The 20,499-nt window shown below is 32.8% G+C and overlaps 1 protein-coding gene across 1 annotated transcript in view; it reads left to right on the top strand.

The window, feature by feature from the left end:
* CEP128 (centrosomal protein 128) overlaps positions 1-20,499 on the top strand; it is a 95,779-nt gene that overhangs the window by 39,542 nt on the left and 35,738 nt on the right. Inside the window, exons 16-19 of the mRNA XM_058827577.1 lie at positions 1,188-1,352; positions 4,299-4,472; positions 6,057-6,116; positions 7,795-7,987. Of these exons, the coding sequence (XP_058683560.1) occupies positions 1,188-1,352; positions 4,299-4,472; positions 6,057-6,116; positions 7,795-7,987 (592 nt within the window). The remainder of the gene's footprint in view (positions 1-1,187; positions 1,353-4,298; positions 4,473-6,056; positions 6,117-7,794; positions 7,988-20,499) is intronic.

The raw sequence follows: 20,499 nt of genomic DNA, 5'->3' as shown, positions 1-20,499 counted from the left end.
AGATTATTAAATGTTGAAATTGGGTTCAATAAAGATCAATTAAATTGTAGTCATATGTACCTTGTCTGTACTGGAAATTAATAAGTATTAACTTTGACTTCTGTGTCTCAAGGGTAATGTAGGTGAGGGATTTTTTCTTGGATTGTCTCCATCTGCATAGATATTATAATGCAATTACCTTTAGTAGGAACTGAAAAGTTGATTTTTATATGCATATTCACAGAAAATGTTTTGAGCATTGCAAGCTTGTCTTTGTGGTCTTAAGTCATTATAGACTGTGGTTGCCAAAGTTCTTTCCCAAATTGTCTTTTGGAAGCTTTTGTAATCTGTTTAGTGTCTAGTATCTAGTATTAGTATCTAGATTAGTATCTAGATTTAGTGTCTAAATGAATTCATAAAACTTCTCTCCTTATCCTTCTTCCTCATAGAAGTTACAGTGTATTTGGGAAATAGCATTTTTGCTTTTCCTCAGAAATTTACTTTACAAGTTTATTTTTTTAACTGCATCCCACACTTCAACTAATGTGAAACTGGCTTTGAGTAATGCGTGTGTTAATTTCCTGCATTGTATTTTTTTAAATTTTCTAGATATTTATCAAGCATTTCTCAAATCTTTCATTTTCAGTCAGTTATTTTTTTCAATGGGAAAAAATATATGTTATTTACTCATTCCTTTGGGGCTTTCTAGATCCTTATGCTTTCTTCATTTTTCTCTGCAAAGTTTCATGAGTAGTATTAATCGCACAAAATAATAGCACTAAACCCACACAATTCTAGAACTTAAAAGTACTAAATCTTTGCTGTTGTTTCCTTGCAGCTATAAATTTAGTACTGCTTCCTGAAATTAAATTATAGTTTTAGACTTTCTGATTCCAAATTATTTTAGTAATGGAAAAGCTGCATAAATACTAGGCTTCTCAGGGTGATGTAAGCTGATGAGTGTAGCAGAGCTGAAATAAAGAATCTGAGACTTCTATTTTCTACTTTTAAAACACTGTATGGTTCTACAGATCTGTGATGCATGTTTTCCATGTTCAGATAAGTAATTGCACCTAGTAGCACTTAATTTAATTTTTTACATTAATCATTTTGCAGTAGTGTTCCACTGATTTAAAACTTTAGAGTTTGGGTGTGTTTTGAAATAACCCATACAGTGACATTGTTATCTGTTTACCCTTTACCATCAGATGGAACTTTTAGAAGAGAAAAACATAATCAAGAATCAGTGTCGACAACTGGAAAAAATAAAGGTTGAGTATGATAAATTGACAAAAGAATTAACCCAAAATGAGGAAGAAAATATAAAACTGAAACGGAAATGTGAGTTTCTAAAACAAGAACTGGAGAAAAAGGTACAATTAACTGATTTTAACCATGATTTGTTTCTTTGCTGAAAAATACCTAAAATAAATTATGTATTATAGAAATAGATGGTAAACCTAAAAAACCCCAGCATGTATGTATTAAAGAATGTACCCTGTTGTGCCATAGTACATGATTTCTATATGAATGAAAGAAGACAAAAATGATTTGGCTGGATTATGAACTGTATCCCTTCAAAGATTTGCTAATATTATTTAGGACTAGAAATATAAATACTGTTGCTTGCCTGATCTCTAATATAGGTAACTAACACATGTTTAATCAACCACTTCTAGTTTTATTCATTTTTTTTCAAGATGCAGTGGAGCTATGAATAATTTAAAGGTAATTTGAAGTAGATATGCAATGTAAGCATAGTAAAAGAAATTCTGACTAATGTTGGGGTGGAGGATTTTTGGGTTTTTGGGGTTTTCCTTTATAGTATAGTATAGTTTTATAGTTAGAAAAATGTTAAACCTGGCATTTCTTTAGCTTGCTAAATTATCAGGGAGTGGTTTAAAAGCTCAGCTTGTCAAACTAGTAAAAAGTATCTGAAACGAAAACCCGAAAATGTTTTTTTTTCTACGTTGGCATTTTAGTTCTATAATATCTATTATATAGAAAATGTGTTTATAGGAATGTATATGGGCTTCTGTAGTCTGTTATGAATTAGCTCCAACCTCACCTAATATTGGGAAGACACCTTTTATACCAAAATCATCTCTTATCTCTAAATTGAAAAAGATGAGAAAAGCTTTTAAGCATGCAATCCTGTGGCCTTAACTTTTGAAGGTAAAGGCAGATGGAGACTTGAAAATTGTATTAATGGTTAACTTAAGAGAATATTTGCTATTTTGGTTTCGTGGATTGTCAAAAGGGATGTTAGGATGGGGAAAATAATACTACCTCTTGAGAAATCTCATACTAGCATACAATTGAGGCAATGCAGTAGAAGCTAATTGTGTTACAGAGTACTTTCTTTTCCATGCTTTTTATGCTTTTAATATTCTGTTCTTAATGCAAATACTAATTCAAAGAGACAGGTGTTACAGCTAGCTTAGATTTATTTTTTTTTCATAAAAGGTGAAGGAACAGAGCATAATGGGAAGTGTTTGGTTTCTTTCTTTCTTTTTCCTTCTGTGCACTTCTGAGTCATTAGTGACTTCTTTTCTCCTGTAGGCTCTGGATGATGTAGAATGATAAGGAATGTTGGCACATTCAGAAAATCAAGTAGATAAGAAATAAAAAAATAAGTTTATGTATTCTTTTTTAGTCATGGTCTTTGGGAATGAACTTTGACATGTGATGGACTACATTCAGTGAATAGTTAGGTAACAGAATACTTACACTTGAAAAATATACAGTACAATTTTATTACTTGCAGAATACTGATCTAGGTCAAAACTGTTATTTCAACTCCCATCTTTATAGTACAGAAATACTGGAACCTGTCCATCTTCAAAAATCTTATGATTTCTTCAGTTTGAAATAACTACTGTCTGTCTCAAGTGTTTTTGTATTAATTAAGTGAAAAAATCAGGCTGTTTATCAAGTATGGTTGTTTCACATTTGTAGGCCACCTATATTAAAACCATTAAAACTATTTTTCTAGTAGAAGTAACACCTATATATGTGTATATATATATATATGTATATGTATATACAACCTCCTGAAAGGAGGTAGCAAGGTGAATGTTGGTCTTGTCTCCTAATTAGCAAGTGATAGGACAAGAACAGATAGCCTTAAACTGTGTCAGGGGAGATTTGGATTGGATATTAGGAAAAAATTATTCATGCATTGGAACAGGCTGCCTAGGGAAATAGTCACCACCCCTGGAGGTGTTCAAAAGACATGTACATGTGGTGTTCAGGGATATGGTTTAGTGATGGACTTGGCAGTATGGGATTTTTAGTTGGACTTTATGATAACTGAGTTCTTTTCCAACATAAATGATTCTATGATTCCATATATATCTCATTCATTGAATTTGGGTGTTAGACATTACCTAACTCCACACTGATGTCTCATAAGAGCAGCATAGGAAGATTTCCAACAAATAGTGGAAACAATTGTACCTTGTCCAACAATTCAAACAATTGTACCTTGTCATTGTGGAGGTCCACAATTAATAAATTTCTGAAATCCTTGCTCTTCTCACCATTCTTGGTGGAATTTGCACACATTGGAATTTGCCTGTTAAAATGTTTTCCCTTTGCTCCATTACACCATCCTGATCTTAGCAGCAGACAGGTGTGTTTCAATTTCACTTATTCTCAAGTGAAAAAAAAGATAATTTTTTTCTGTATTATTTATGATGCGTAATTCAATATTTTGAGTAATCTAGCAGCAGTTTTGTTTGGTTTTATGGTAGCTCTATCAAAGATATAAAAGAAGCAAATCTGATTTTTAAAAACATATATAACATATTTAATCAACTTTCTGACATTAGGTGATAAGAAAATACTTTCCTCAGTGCCACTCACTCTCCTATGAGATATTCTTTGAGTAGTTTTCCTTTGAGGGCATACTGACTGCAAATAAAATTTTTCTTCTGGGATCTCTTTTCTGACGATAGAGATTAGAGGCCTAGAACAGATTCAGGGCAAAAGATAGTAATGGGAGTATCTGCTCTGGGCTCTTTCTACTCATGAGGAGATTTGTAATAGAACATCTATTTTTCACTTTGGAAATACGCTTTATGATTGTTGAGTTTGGATTTGGTGGCAGTTTCTTCATAACTGATTTACAGGATAATAAGGAGAATCAAGGGTGGAAGTTACAAGTGCTATTAGAAAATACTATTTTTCTAGGTAGGGAGTTGAACTTAGCATGACTGAGTATGGTCTGGTTATAAGATTGAAAGATACATGGCTAATGACATATATTATTAATGCAGTTATTTATCTTTGTTTTGTTTTCTCCTTTTTCACTCCAGGAAAAGCAGATCAGCAATGAAGATCATTTGAGAAAGATGAGTGAGGCCAGACTGCAGTTTAAAGATCAGCTGCGTCACTTAGAAATGGAACAGAAATCCATTCTCTCCATGATAGGAAGTGAAATTGATGCTGCGTGTGAGATCTTTTCTCGGGAGTCCATGGAAAAATTCAAAGTAATTCTAAGTTTTATGTATGCTGCAAGTTTTGTTCTCTTCTTAATGGAAGTTTGTAGTAGAACTTGTTGTGCATTGTTGTCACTGTTGCATAGATAATCATTCTAATAGAATTATGGATATTTAGCTGGTACAGAGGGACATTGCTTGGTGTTAGAGTGGAATACTGTGAAAAATTGTCCATGCATTAATTGGTTCTGCTTGCTTTTTTTTTTTTTTTTTTCTTTTTATTTTTTTTGACTAGTTCTCCTCTTGCTTGTGTGAAAGGACCTTTTATTAGGCAAAATTTTGAGGTAGGTTTTCTTGGGCCAGGTTCCTAGAATTGGGAAGTCCTTAAGAAATACCTTAAATGCTTTTAATGCTTTTTTAAAATTGGGAAAAAATGAAAGATTTTTTTTTTTTTCTGTTAAAAAATCATTTGGATGCTTTGTTTTTTTTTTTTATGTACAGAACTAAGCTCTGAAAATGAAATGAGTTTATAACCTTCACTTTTGAGGAGCAGGTCCTTGTATCCAGAAAGTTCACACTTAAATTTTCAGGAAACTGGCAGCTTCTTGTTGTCGCAGTTTGGTGGGTTTTTTTGCTATTTTACTACTTGTCCTGCAACCCCTGTCTCCCTGTAGCTTTTCTTCTGAGCATTCTCATTTGCTCCTCAGGAAGAGAAACCACTCTTCCTCCCTCCATATGAGTCTACGTTACTAATCCTCTTCAATCAACGTTGTACATTTCTGAGAATAAAGAGAACAGACTGACTCAGCTTATTGCTACACTTAAAAGTGCGTAATCTAGTGGCTTTTTAGCCTTAGCTGCAACCCAGAGTACACTCAGATTGCTTTTTTTGTCTTGCTGTTTAAACAGAGAATCCTTTGTAGTTCCTGGTCATTGGATTGGACTAGGCTGCTTTCAAAATCAATTTTTTTCACGATTGACACCATTTCTCCATTATAGATGGAGTTGGGGTGTTGCAGCACAAAACTAGATGAAAATTCTAAGAAAATGTATTTGACAAACAAGCTTTCTCCTCCATCTCCTTACAGATAGGTCTTTTTTTGTATTAAGTTTTGTAATCTGCTGTAGTCGCCAGATTTTTGATCATTGAGCCATGCCTTCTTGGAGTTGCTCCTCACCTTGTGCAGAGTTTTTGGTTTCTGGATAAAGTTTTGCAGATCCCTGTTTATACAGTTCTTAGTTTTTTATCACTGGTAAACTTAAACCAGTGATGAATGTGAATTTTTGACTAGACAGCTAATGTGAAAAAAAAGTTAATTTTGTGGTCCTGGTATAAATATTTTTTTAAATGTAAGAAATTTATTTTATAATATTGTTCCTGTGCCCAAAACTTCAGGTATTACCAAGGTTTCTATAAAGTTTCGCCCTTTACTTCAAGAAATTGCTGTTGCAACTTGGGTAAGCAGGAGGAATTTGATGGACTAATATTTGAATTGAGAGAAGTCAAGCACTAGGCTTAATCTTCCTTGATAAAAAATGCATTTCTTTGATGAATTTCCTGTAAGCAGAAAAGACTTTCTTCCCTCTGTGTCTTGATTCCCATTTTATGTCTGTTTGTCACCTGCTTTTTCATAGGCAATATCCCTTACACCAACAGTACTGAATGATCCTCATCGCTGGTTAGCAGAAGCAAAGGTAATAGTCAAACCTCCTGAAATTTTACTGAGCAAGCTAATATTCAGCATTTGATGGTGTAGTGGGAGGTGTCTCTACACACTGCAGGGGGTTGGAACTAGGTGATCCATAAGGTCCTTTTTAGCCCTAACAGCTGAGTGCGGGGGTGAATCTGTGAATGGATGGGTCTGGTTTATTTGAAAGTCCATTTAAAATGGCACTTCAAGGATAAAAGAAAAAATACAAAAACATTCCTTTAGCAATTATTCTGGCACTTCCAGACTGTTATTTCAACTGATAGAATGATTTTCCGAATGTTTCTATCAACAAGAAATAGCCATCTCTATATCAAAATAATTAGCAATGTTGTTTTCACAAAAATGGCATTGAAATAAGAGCAGTGATAGCCTATAGATCTGGTTCAAATTTTTGTAGACAAGTAAAGTATGAGAATGTAGTCAGCAGGTTAAGTTTCTCTTAACTTTCTAGCATTATCACAAGGCTAGAAATTATTTTAAATAAGACTGGTATTTATTCAATCTAAAATGTATTAGATTGTATTCTTGGAAATGAATGATTTTTCTGTCCCCATTGAAGCTTTCAAATCCTATAATGAGGAGGCACACATGCTTGAAAACATCTTCAAGGTGATGACTGTAACTCATAAATCTTGCCTTTCATTTTGCAGCTTTACTGCAGCTCCCTCAGCTCATGAACATAGCACACTTCTTACCCAGTATCTTTTAAAATAAGCAAATTTCTCATGATCAAAATAGATCACAAACTGTGGAAGACAACTGGTATTTTTGCTTCATGTAGAAAGGTCAAAGCCACAGGAGAATTGACTTAAGGAAAAAAAATTGCAAATGTTTGCATGCAAGAGATAGTTGATTCATACTATGTGGTCTGTGTAAGACTTGTAGACCAAGAAAGACTTCCACTGTAGATAATGGAGATAAGATTGGAATCAAGGAAAAATGTTATGGAGGAAGTATTTTCTTAATTTAAAAAAGTGACACTGACATATTATTGAAAAGAACTTTCAAAGAGCACCTAATAATACTTTGCATACATTTTTCACCTAAGTTTGTTTAGCTGCTAGAGGGATGCTTAGATTGAATGACTGCTTAAAATGCCGCTTTTATTTTCTTTTGGTTTTAAATAGGTCGTGTGAAAATATTCCAATTGATCACTTCTAGATTCACTATGTTGATCACAACCTTATCAATGAGATCTTTTTCTCCTCTGAGTGAACCTTCTGCTAATTAGAAAGGATTGATGTCACTTTTTTTAGAAAGGACAAATACTTTAAATTTTGTCAACTTAAAATAGAGAGAAAAAGGTATTCTGAAAGGAAGGCCTATCTCTTGGTGTCTATGTGTGCACTAATTCAATGTGAATTTCCATATCTACCCTAGAAAATTCATGCTTCTGATTTAAAAGAAATAAAGTAATATAAAAAAAAATCACTTTATACACACAGTTATCAACCAAAACATGTCTTTTGGGTCTCTTGAAAATCAACTTGTGTTCTCTTAATATATCTGAATGCCCTCTATTATTTTTATTCAGATAGCTACAAATGAGTAATCTGTGACTCCAAAGATAATTTGGTCAGTGAACATTTATGGCCTCTTATTTTTATTAGAATTCTTTACATTTTATTGTACCTTTTTTTTTTTTTTTTTTTTTAATGTAGACTAAGCTTCAGTGGCTGTGTGAAGAGGTAAAGGAAAGAGAAAGTAAGGAAAAAAAGCTGCGGTGCTACTTGCTGCAAAGCCGAGAACAGCTCAAGCACTTTACACAGATAAAGGAGACTGAACATCAGTCTCTCTTTAAACAGATAAAAACCCAAGAAAAACTTTTAGAAGAAGTTCACAGAGAAAAAAGAGGTATGTTACTGGTTCCATTTTTGTTAATAAAACAGAATTTAAAATTCTATTAATTATAATTTCTGTGTCACATTCATTATATCAACTAGTTATTTCAAACTTCAGTGGGCTAGTGATAACCAAGAATAACATTTCATTTGTGTTTTTTTGTTTTTCCTTGCTGACAAAAAAGGCAAATGCAACCAGCCACGTTTCAAACCAACACAGTGGCTGAATAACACACGAGTTTAATTCATGCACAGTGGATATAGAAATTATTTCCCAGCTGTACCATCTGGGACATTGCACGACCTGGGCAAAAAGGGATTATGCAAGAGTCTGACACAGGCTGAGTTGTACTGCTATTTGCATAGCTTGCTGTGTCATGGTACGATCTTTCCTTGTATTCTGTTCCCTCAGTTTTGAAAGAAAAAAGTTTTAGGTTTTCTTCAGAAATCTTGTTCCAGCCTTTAATCAGGACTTCATGCTGGTATAACTGGACAGAATAAGTATTCTCTTTCATTATTTCATTCGTTGTCACTTTGTGCTGATTGATGTAGTTTCAGATAAGAGTAAACTTTTAGTGAGTGTATTTACAGCTTCTAGTAGCTGACTTATTGAAACTTTTGTGAATTGCTGTGAAAGCAAAACTGCCTGGTTTTGGCAATAACAAAGTTAACATGCTGTGTTCTGGATTTAATATAATAGTAATGTTGATAACACACTGTTATAGTGTTGATAACACTATATGATTTAGTTGTTGCATCCCTAAGTCAAGTACTTTTCAGTCTTCCATGCTCTAATAGTGAAAAGGTGCTCAAATAGCTGCAAGGGAGCATGGCTATGCCAGAGGAACTGGCAAAGGCATATTCCATATATTAGAACATTTTTCCCAGTGTACAAACACAGGAGAGTTATCAGGAAGGAGCCAGTTGCAGCTGGAGAAGGGGCTGGACATTGCTTGGTGGTGAGCAATGATATTATACATCACTTGGGTTTTTTTTGGTTTTATTTCTATCTTTTTTGACATGTGCATGTCATGACAGTGCATGTGACAGTGTATGCAAGAATAATAGATTTACAATCTCCACATATTTGGAAAAAAAATTGGTTTGTTTCACAGTCATGTCAACTTAGATTTTTCTTTTTATTTTGAAAATTATGACCTTCGTTGTACCAAATCCGTTATTTTTTAGAAGTTGTAGAAGATAGAGAAATAACAGAATGTTTATTTGTTAATGTGAGTTTTGAGTACTGTAGTTCAACAAGGGATACATTTAAATGTTTAAAAAGGGTCTTCTATATAAAAAAGGGTGCAAGACAAAATCTGGTTTTATATCTTGAAGAAATGCTCTTACATACTCAATGAAAAGCACAGCCTTGATTATGATGCAAATAATAGAATGTAAACACGTAGATAGTTTAATGGATAAATTACTTGAATGTGGAAATTGTAAAAGCTACTTTCCCAGAGGGAAAAAACAAAGCGCAGCTAAAAGCATAAAGAAGGTGTTAAGCCAGAAGGAGAAAGCCATCCATCAAAATGACAAAAAAATTAAATTAAGGATACAGAATGTTGTTTGGCTTTTCTTAAACATAAAAAATTGAAGTACTTACACAATACTAAGGCACCCAGTAATGACATTTTGGGCAAATCCCAGGTGCAGGAATAAAGTAAATGAAGTCAGAATGTATTTAATTGATAAAAAAAGCACTTCGCTATTTTTTTTTAACACCAAAGTATCCTTTATGGTATTGCCAAATAAAATGGATATTCAGTCAAATTTGATCAAATGGATGAATGTATATTTTGCTGGAATGATGCAAATTTTAGATGTTGCATTTTATCAGATTCTGTGAGTAACCATGAATATCTATGGATGTGGTTGACTGTCCCCACTGACACACATCACTTGTCTGAGTACCTGATATAGTCTGAAAATACTCCATTAATTTAAGTTCACATACATCAAAACTTATGAAAAGGAGACATAGAAATTGTATTCTCAAGAAATTAATTTGTTAATTTCCTTTCTGTGGATCTGATAAGGTAGTTTACTCATGGGGTTTTTTCAGGGAGAAAGAATAAAAATAGAGATTTATGGTGGACATATCAAAAGTAGGTGGCATAAATATTTAAATTGCTTTGTTGATGAACATATTTAAGGAAGTTTTATTAGCTTAAATAGGTTTACTAAAGCTTTTAACTATGTATTTTTCTGTCTTTTCCCTTCACCAAAGCATTTGTAAATACCTTGGGTATTGCAGGCTTTTAAACCTCCTTATGAATCTCTGTAGAAGTGTTACCATTATCACAGTGGTACTTGTGGTGGTATCATCTGGCCATCCATGTGGTATAATCCTGACAAAACAAGTAAACTAACAAAGATTCATGAATGAGAAAATAGAGAAGGAAGCAAAATACAGTTGTGTAGCAAAGAGTTTCAGGATTGTCTACAGAGTGACAGAAGTTTCGTAGTTATCTGGTGATGCTTCAAGATTAGCTGCATTTGTTTTAGTATCATGGTGGAGAGTTTAGAAATTCAGAAGTCTAGCAATATTTATAAATGCAGAAGAAGCATGTGAGTTTTGATTTCAGGTTTTCAGACTGGCGCGTTGGATACATTTCATGACTTTATGACGTATTTATCTAGCATATCCAGTGGGATATTTCAGTAAGTAATAACTTGGATTCCATTTTTGCTTCTAGAGTGATTTTGGTCTTACAATCAAATTTATTTCACTAGCATTGCAGTAGGTATTCCATATGTTAACAAAATGGACAAAGGTCTGAGGAAATAAAATTAACAAGTTCCAGTTTCTTAACTAAGAATTTAATTTGCATTCTGGAATCACATGAACATGCCATGGTGCTCTTAAGATCAATTTAAAAATTAGTTTAGGTAACAAGAATTTAGTTTTAATTATTTGTTAATGCCATTGCCAGCAATTGTATACAAGATCTGGCACAAATTTCTTTTATTTATTGCATTTCTCTATGATCTAGCCAGACTGTGTAGTCTGAAAAGCTCATAATTCAAATCAGTGAAAGTCTATATTTTATCCTGGGTGGACCCATTGGTTTTATAACCTCAGATTTATTTTAATTGCCTTTCCAAGAAGACCTTAAATATATTGAAATGTATATAAGCTAGACATAATATGTTATATAGCGGTGCACATGAAGTCTGCACAGGTCTTTTGTTTCAGGATAATATACTGCTACTTCAGAGAAGACATGGGTAGTCAACAAATAAATGTTTAGCAAAATAAGACGTGACATATTTGGCAAGACCATATCTGTTTCTTTTTTTTAATGAAAAAATGTCATGGCTGTAGTGATGTAAGAAGAGGAGGTGCATTGCTCCTATTTACAGACTGATTTATCTCAAAATATTCTGCAAATACTGTTTTACACAAAGTCCCAGGTGATGCAGGACACATTCTGTACCAGTTCTCAGTGTCTACTGAGATAATGCTCTATAATCATATTTGAATTATTACATATTTAGAATTTCTCTTATATAGGTATAATATATATATACCTGTACTGCTTACATTGCTAAGTAAAGCTTAAGAAGGTTAATAGTTGGAGTTATATATAATGTATATATATATGTGTGTGTATATATAAATATATAGTATATATAGAATATATGTGGCTGTGATAGACTAATGTTAGATGCTTTTGTCATAAGCACAAAACTGTACTAGGCAAGTGTGTGGTGTTTTCCTTTTGTATTAAGGTTATCACTCATGCATTTATCATTATGCATTGTCTTAGATTTGAGGATACAAAAATAAAATTTTGACTTACATAGTAGCTGGTTTTAGCGGTGGAGTCAACTCTGTGAATCATACAGTTACCTCTAGTTTCATCACTTTCAACAAGTAAAATTTACAAAGATTTTGGTAAGTGATTCCTGAAGCAAGACATGCATTTATTTTAATTTCTTTTTTTTTTTTTTTTCTGTTAGGTTCAGTCAGGATTATCTGTTCTTCAATTGCTGTGTATTATGTAAACTCAAAAGAGCCTGTTAATTAAAGTAAACTAAAAATGTAGGTAAAATTTTGCTTTGACAAAGTGTAATCTTCAGATTATATTCCTGTTTTTTCTATTTAAAGCCAGTAAGTCCAACTTTTTTTTTTTTGAGTCAGAAAAACTAAAGCAGAAAGAGTAAAAATTTAGAATAAGAAACAGTGTAGTTCATTGAATGTAAATATACTGACACTGAGCAATCTCTGTTATTAAACTGAGGAAAAGTACAAGATTGGGAACCAGTGAAAATCAAAATAGTGTAAAATCTTTCTATTATGACCTATTATGTTTCATTTAATAGTAAAGTACATATGCTCTTTTGAGGACAACTTTAATCCTGATTCTGCCCTTTCAGCTTTGTTTCTTTCTTTTTTGTTATATTTCTTTTTCACATATATTACATGGTATTGCCCTTGTATGAATAAGAGTCCTTTCTGTGGCAATTAGAAACATCACAAGGTATTTTCAGGTCATCTTCTATTGAACAGTGAATGGGAACATCACCTAGAGAGAGCACTCTTTTAAGGATACATACAGGAAGGAGTCTGAAGGATTTCAAAGAAACTCTTCATAGTACTTGGTTTTCATAGTGAGCTTCAAAATGCATGAAGTTGAAATATCATTACTATTAAAATAATTTATTTCTTCTTAATAGTGTTCTTGCCCTTTAAATAATGCTTGGTTTTTTTAATGTGATGGGGGAAGGAGGAGGGAGGACTTCTAAGTTATTTTAAACATTGCCAAAATGAACCTGCGTTCAGAGTCTTAGAAGAATGGAAATAAACCCAAATCATTTAGAAATCTTGCCCTGTGGAACTTTTTTTAATCAGAAAACTGGAAATATCTGTCTGGACATGTATTGCTGCATTTCTTTAGTATTTTTCTGGAACCATTTTCATTTGACATTATCTTTTTATGCACTCATAAAAATATGGCTGCCATTGTAAAAGAGAAGGTAAGAGATGGCATCAAACTAGCTAAGATGTTTTTAAGACTTCCTTTGATTTCTTTTTTCTGTCTGAATCACATACTTCAGATGATTATCTGAAACTTATTTACAGTTTTTTGGTTTGGAAAGCATGATGAGTCCTTTAAATTACTGAGTTTGTACTGCTCATTAACAGTAAGAGACTAAATTTATTACTTTTATTTCTTGGTTTACCTGCACATTCTGGAAGCTAAATCAAAATTAACAAAAGTAACCTGGGGGATGGGGATTCAGTGCATATTAGATAATTAAAATATATTATTTAATTTTTTCTTTTTTCTTTAAACCAAGCTAAAATAGCTGGTGTTCTCTGATCTAGTGGGGTTTTCTACAGCTGTTGAAATGATGGCATTGGACTCTTTATAAGCCAAATTACAGTTTAACAGTAATTTAAAACAGTATAATAAAGAGGATCTTGTAATCAACTGTACAACCTTATCAAGACTCCTTGAATTAATATGAAATGTGCTGTCATGCTTTCAGGTTATGTACTAACCAAACTGATATCACCATTTTACAGCTATTCAATTAAATTTTAAAAAACCCAACCCCATAAACCCTACCCCAAGCAACACAGGCACTTCAACAATTGTCTTGAATTTGATATTTTTCTGAGAAGTATATAACAGAAACATGCTATCTGTCATTTATTCTTCTTCAAGTAACCGTGACATCCTGAAGATATATTTAATAGCTGAAAGATGTCAGTTTATTTAAATAATATGCTGTCTTATAGGAAATAAAACTGAACCAAGGGCTGCATGTTCTTCTCCTGTTGTGCCTATTCCCTTGGTCAAAGACATCTTAGTCTAAAGTACAAATGCATCATGTTAGAGATTTTAACAGGAATGAAAAAAATGCTATCCAAGATTTAGTATAGTAAAGTTTTTGAAATTAAAGAAGTATTTAAAATCTTTCATCTTTCTCTATCATAGATTCAATATGTTTCAAAATAGAACTTGTTGTATGTAATGGTTTTGCCTAGAATTTATCAGGGTGTAATAGAATATGTTTTTCAGTGTAGTTCATTGCTATGTTAATAGCTTTTATATCCTTTCAGCTGACATGCAATTTAAAATCCCTTTTTTCCCTAAAGTGAGTCCTAATGGTATTGTGTATTTGGAGAATTGAAGTTTTAGTTTTGTCATACCAGAAAATTCCTCACTTTCATAAGAGCTTCAGTCATCAGTAAAACCAATTCTTAATGTTGACTGTATACAACAAAATAATTTTAATTACAAAATATACATTTTAAGTGAAGCCTTGAAAAAAAGGAAGTCTAGCTGTTTTTGGATTTTAATATATAAAGATTAAATAAGTGATATTTTATCTGTTTTTATCATTTTTTTTCTTCTAGTGGGTTAAATATGACAAATTCCTAGGTTGAATATTTATTCTGATCAGCATGTTCATGGTAACAACTGTCTGTATCTAACATCTTTTTTCCTTCTTTGTTTTGGTTTAAGAAAATGGGAACTGTGATTGGTACTTTTAAATGCATTACATATTTTGTAGGTAAAGTGGTAAATCCTTAAAAATGTTTTAGAGTGAAGCAAAACAAGTGAATTAACTGTACATTTCATAAAGAATGAGCAATTAGAACAGTAAGCTGCTAATTGTTTTTACTAAATAACATATTTTATGTAGTTTTTTTAAAATTCACACTTAATAATGGGCACAATATATCTGAATCTTCTTTAGAGTGGGCAGAGAAGAGTCACAGTATTTTTCTTGTCTGCATCTATTATGTTTCTAGGGGGAGGTCATAAAATAGTCAAGGGCATGATTTGGATACTTCTGCCTATTTTAAAGGATTTGAATTGCAGGTTATTAAGCAAAATACACATGTTCATATTGCAGTACTTTTTCTTGAGTATTTGAGCAGTGCCTTTGTGTAACATTTTATATTGCACATATATTGTTTAATGGAAAATATTTAAACGTAATCCTCACCTTAATTTTTGTTTCATAATTCTAACACTTATGATTTTGTTGTGGATATTTTTTTTTGCTTTACTATATTGTTGAACTGAGATGCCTACCACTAGAGAAAGAAACCAAGTGCAAGCCCAAGAAAACATATATTCATTGAAATATATATGCATGTACCTCATGCATATGTACATACAGCATCAATATTGTACATACTTCAGATACCAGGACAAAAACTTTTGGTCTTCCTGGTTTTAATTATATTTGGTGACTCAGGTATAGAACATTACTTTCTTGATTGGCTTGAAATTCTAGGAGCAGCATATTATGAAAATAAGGCTTGAATGTTGTCTGTATGGAAAATTGCTTCTACTTGCAAAATCAAATCATCAGACAGTATACCATTTCTTGTAAGACACCATATAAAATGAAAAAATTGGAGTGAAATAATTTTGTTCTAATGCAAGGTGCTTAAAATCCATGGAACACATTTTTATTAAGGAAGAGCTCAAAGGACAGAATTAAGTTAGGACATTATTCAATATAATGCAATGATCTTATTAGCTATTTGGCAAACCAGTTTCCCATCAAGTTCTTAATGCCTATTACAAACCAGTTTATTTTTTAGCAGAAGCATATTTAAATTGGCAGAGAACTTAGTTTTTCAGATGCCTTGCTTCTGTCAAGCCAAGAGGCGTGTCATGGAACTTGGGAGGAAGTTTGCTCTGCATCGTTTCATGTCATCCTCATGTCTGAGGAAGAAGGGGCTTTCTTCTCCAAGCAATTGGGAATATTGAGCTGATGTTTCTCAAGTGTATTAAAGGGATTATAAGTCTGTTGGGCTATGTTTTCTTAAAGTGGCTTCTTAAGTAAGAATGGAATATGAATATTCTAGTTTATACATGCTTATTCTCGTAAAAGCTGGGTAAATATTAATACTTCATTCTTGGTCAATGAGACTTAGCTACAAAGACCTGTTTAATGAGTTTGTACCATGCACTGTTCATGTATGACAGTGAAACAGAGAAAATAACCAGTAGAGTAGGATAAGAACTGAACTTTTAGGTTGGAATGTTTCTACCTTGTTGCAAAAATATTTCAGATTTGAAAATACAAAAATACTCTATCCTTTCCGATATATGTATCTTATATACAACATGTATATAGTATAACATCTTCAGGCTGGCTTCAGATATTGTGGGAAGATTGCGTTGTGAGGGGAATAAAAACTGAAAGCCTTCTAAGATTTCTTTTTTGACTGTTTAAAAAATGATTGTATTTTAAAATCTAATATGTGTTTACACTGCAACTCCTGTTTTGATCTGATCTTAAAACACTTCAGTGTGTGACTTCTAAAATAACTTGATTAAAATAAGCATTTTGTAGTCTTGCTGTAAGCAACAGATTTTGCTTGTTATCTGGAAGAAATTTTGACTTCCAAAGAATTATTTACAATAAAGACAGTGTTATTACTATTAAATTACAAAAATTTCCACCCTTACTGTAATTCAGAATCAGTGGTATGATTATGCAGGCCATTCAGCTTCGTGATTATGCATTTTGTGTACATTAATCTGTTGTTGCTATAAGAATAGCAAAATAAAATGCTTTTAGTTAATAAAATCAGCATTTCATGTTTCCTGAAGTGGTAATGTACAAAAATAGTGTAATTGAATTTGAGTGTTCTATTTGTTGCAACTCATAAGGTTTTTGTAATTAATTTATTTTTATTCACTGAGAATTTTGTTGATGATGAATTACTAACTTTTAATAATCTATAACTTACTTGAGTAGTAGTACAACAGTATTGGACAGATCCAGGAACCATGCTGCATCAGGTTAGGAAGAAATGTCAATACTCATAGTGTCAATTCACTGGGATAGTGGCCAGCTGTGTGTTTTACAGAGCTATATAAGCTCTGTAAACATGTGTGGTCATCAGAAGCTGGGTAGTTTTTTTCTCCATCTGACTCACCAATATGAATAATATTTTATGATGCCAGGTCAAGAAAAAATAGTATCAGATGTCTTGAACCTTAAAATTTGTTGCATATATTCTGTTCTCATATGATGTGCACCCTGAAGTGTGCCAGTTGCCGTGTGCCAGTTGCATGCATACTCTGGTTCCAGTCTGACATTATTCTTTTTCCTGAGCAGTGCTTTTAATCTGTGACCTATAAGAGATGACTGTTTTTTAAAATTGCTCTAAAGATTTTGTTTGCACTGCCTTAGGTACTGTCAGAAAGCTTAAGGGAGTAGAGAAATCTAGCATGATTAATTTTAAGTATTACTTTGAAGGTTGTCTATGATTTGTATTTTATTGTCATTATTAAACCTGTAGATTGTTATACAGAAAAGAATTCCATCCTTATGTCAGTTAAAAGGCCTTTGGAAATAAACATGCCGGCAACAAATGGTGTTGCAGCAAAGGATAATGATACTAGACAAAGGGGTAAAATTATAGAAGCCACAGAAAAGCGTACAAACTTCTGAGTAAAAGGTAAAAAAAAAAGTTTCTGAAAAGCAAATTCAAGTTTTCATTTTGGTTATTTTGTTTTCTGAAGAAAATTTAGAACCATATTTTCGTAGTAGAAAACATATTTTGAGCTAATACTTAAACCTTTACTTTTGGTCTCAGGAGCTTTAATTTTTGTAATTATATTTTGTCATGCATAGTATAAAGACACAAGGGAAGAGAAATTTAGCCATTTAATAAGATTGTGAAAGGATATGAAAACCATACATAAACAGTATGAATTTTCAACATGGGGTGTACATTAAGAGAGTAGTTTTCTGTTATTTTCTCTATTCTCAAGAGGCATGAGCAGATCAATGCACATTATAACCTATGTCTCATAGCGGTTATACGCTTCAGAGGCATTTCCAGTGAAGCATATTGACTGTTTGCTGGGTAACTCTTCATTCCTAACCCAGTAATGCGTAAGAGACAAGGTGTTATATCATTTCTAGTTGCATTATGTTGGGTGTCAGTGAGACATACTGACCCCTGTGCATGTATGTTTGTTTGGTTAAAATAATGTTTTCTTAGAAGCTGTTTGGGTCTTAGTGATACATAGGGCCATTTAGTAGAATTAAAAGCTTTCTTACAGCATTTATCAAGGAGTGAATCCCATGAAGATAGGACTTTTTTTGTGTGCTTTACTCTTCTGACAAAACATCCAAGCCGCTAAAAGATCCCTTTTTTCTGAGAAGGGTAGGGAAACTTGATTTTTGGACCAGTATCTTTGAGCTTCCCATGTTATCTGTTCTTCTATGCTGTGAACATTGCAGATGGATTGTTTAGTTCTGATTTTCAAACAGCCCTATTAAGAAATGCACTTTCAGGCTTGAGAGAATTACTTATCTCAAGTAAAAAGAGACCTTTGCTAGAAAACCTTTGTCTTGCAGCTGTTGGCCTCCTTTGGTTTGCCCAGTTACTTCAGTTCAAATGAGCTGCACTAGCTGCTACAAAAAGCTGGATACCCGTAACTGTTGACCATTCCTTAGCTGATAGGTCCAATATCAGTTCTGTCTATATTTGCATTAATATCTGCAGCTGCCTTTCAGATGAAGCCAGAAGGAAATTTTCTGATATGCATAAATATGGTTGGGATTATAAACATCAAGAAAAGAAAATCCTAGGATATTGAGAGAGCTCGCTGAAGAAAATAGCATTCAATTTCCTATTTTGGCATTTACATATGCCATACCATAATCTTTATATAGCTACCATGCCCATAAATATATCCACATAATTTTCTAAAACAAGAAATGACAAATCTTTCTAGCTTGCAGTTGGTAAAGGAAAACAAATTAAGTTTCAATTTCTTTCTCTGTGTTCCTGAAAAATTTTATTCATTGTCAGGAAGAAAATGTTACTCCATTCAGGAAAGAATTGTAACAATTATATATTATATGCAGTGATAAAACTGTTGAACTGCATTTTCTGTTTAAAGTGTCGACTATTATGAGGACCTTGCTTTGAGACATTTCTTACTATATTTTCTTATATAATGCTGATTTTTTTTTTCTTTTAAGGCTATTTAATAGGTTTTCTAATCAAAACTATGGGAGAAAAAGCCACTGATCAGTTTCCTTGCATGGATCTGTGCTACAGACAGGTGTGACGATAGCTCAACGCACAAATCCAAGATAATGAGTTAGTGCGTCAAATTGAAGTTTCCCATTCATGGAGACATTGAATATCACTGCAGACAAAAGGCAGAATTCTTATTTCTGTTTCTTTTTCTCCCATCAGTGCTACTTTCTCCATCCGTTGTTCCATGTCTTCTCCTTGTTGAACCTCTCTAAAATTGTATATTACTCAGTATGAGCCACATAGAGCTGTCTGGTTTTTGCCACTATGCAGTTCTCATAATGAACTAAGACCTTTTGGAGGTCCAGGTTTGTCATTTTGCCAAGGCAGGACAAAGTAAGCAAGAGCAATGCACAACCAGAAGCAGGGACCAAAGAGAACTCCCTGCATTTTGGTAAATGCCATCTGTGATGTGACCTGAACACATCTGGTGGAAATGGAGCACTTGGTGCTAGCATCATGTCAGCTTGGTTGGACTGACTTCTGGGGACATGAAGAAGGAGTAATTACATAGTCATTAGCACCCAAACTAGATTATTTGAAGCTATTAATAAAGAATTCCATTGTAGTACAAATGTGCTATTAGATTGTTAGGGTTGAAAATTGATGGCTTCTCAGCAAAATTTTTGAAGTAAAATCTGAAGTGTTTATTCATAACCATTGTACATTAGATTTTTTTTTCAAGTTTGTTCTTGAGATTTATTTATGGTAGGAGCATTATTGCCTGGTTGGCTGTGTAACTGTTGCATGAGTAATCAATACATATATATATATATGATAACAGTTTCAGCTAGAAGTAGAATCAAGTAATTGTCATTTAAGGCCTTAGAAACATTAATAATCATCACACAATGCCTAGTGGCAGAAATTCAGAATGTCATTATGACTTGTGTTTTGTTTGAGTTTCTAGTGTCAGAATAAGTTCTAAATTCAGTAAATCTCAATTATTTCCTCAATTATCTTTATTTTTAGGGTCTTAAATCTTATTTTTTTCTTCATAAGATATTCTGCATAGTTAAAACTGAGAAGAGACCTCTGTTATTGTAGTCAAGCCATGCCACCCTAATTATAGTCTGAAAGAAGAGCTGGAGTCTTCTTATAGATGTTTCAGTAAATAGTAGCCAAAAGAAAAGCATAGCAGCATACTCCAAATCTAGTGTTTTAACTGTTCAAATACCATGTGTATGTGTGTTAATGAACACACATGAATTCTCTTTGGCATATGTATCTTTTGTAATAAGCAGGATAAATTTGAGCTTACTTTCTCGATTATCAAAGTTAAATTAATATTACTTCATTTAAAAATTTTGCCATGAGGAAAGCTTATCTTGTATGTAAAAATTTATTGCTTTTTTTACCTGCAAATAAAAGGCATAATCCAGAATCTATAATGACTAGAGGGATTTCACTGTTGTTATTTTCTGAGGTTTGGATTTTGTGTTTAAAGTGTAGTTACAAGACAATGTTCCTTAGCTCAT

This window comes from Poecile atricapillus, chromosome 1 (assembly GCF_030490865.1).
Source record: "Poecile atricapillus isolate bPoeAtr1 chromosome 1, bPoeAtr1.hap1, whole genome shotgun sequence".
NCBI classification, from domain to species: Eukaryota; Metazoa; Chordata; class Aves; order Passeriformes; family Paridae; genus Poecile; species Poecile atricapillus.
The sequence above is the reverse complement of the archived record's forward strand: the minus strand, read 5'-3'. Positions and strand labels throughout refer to the sequence as shown.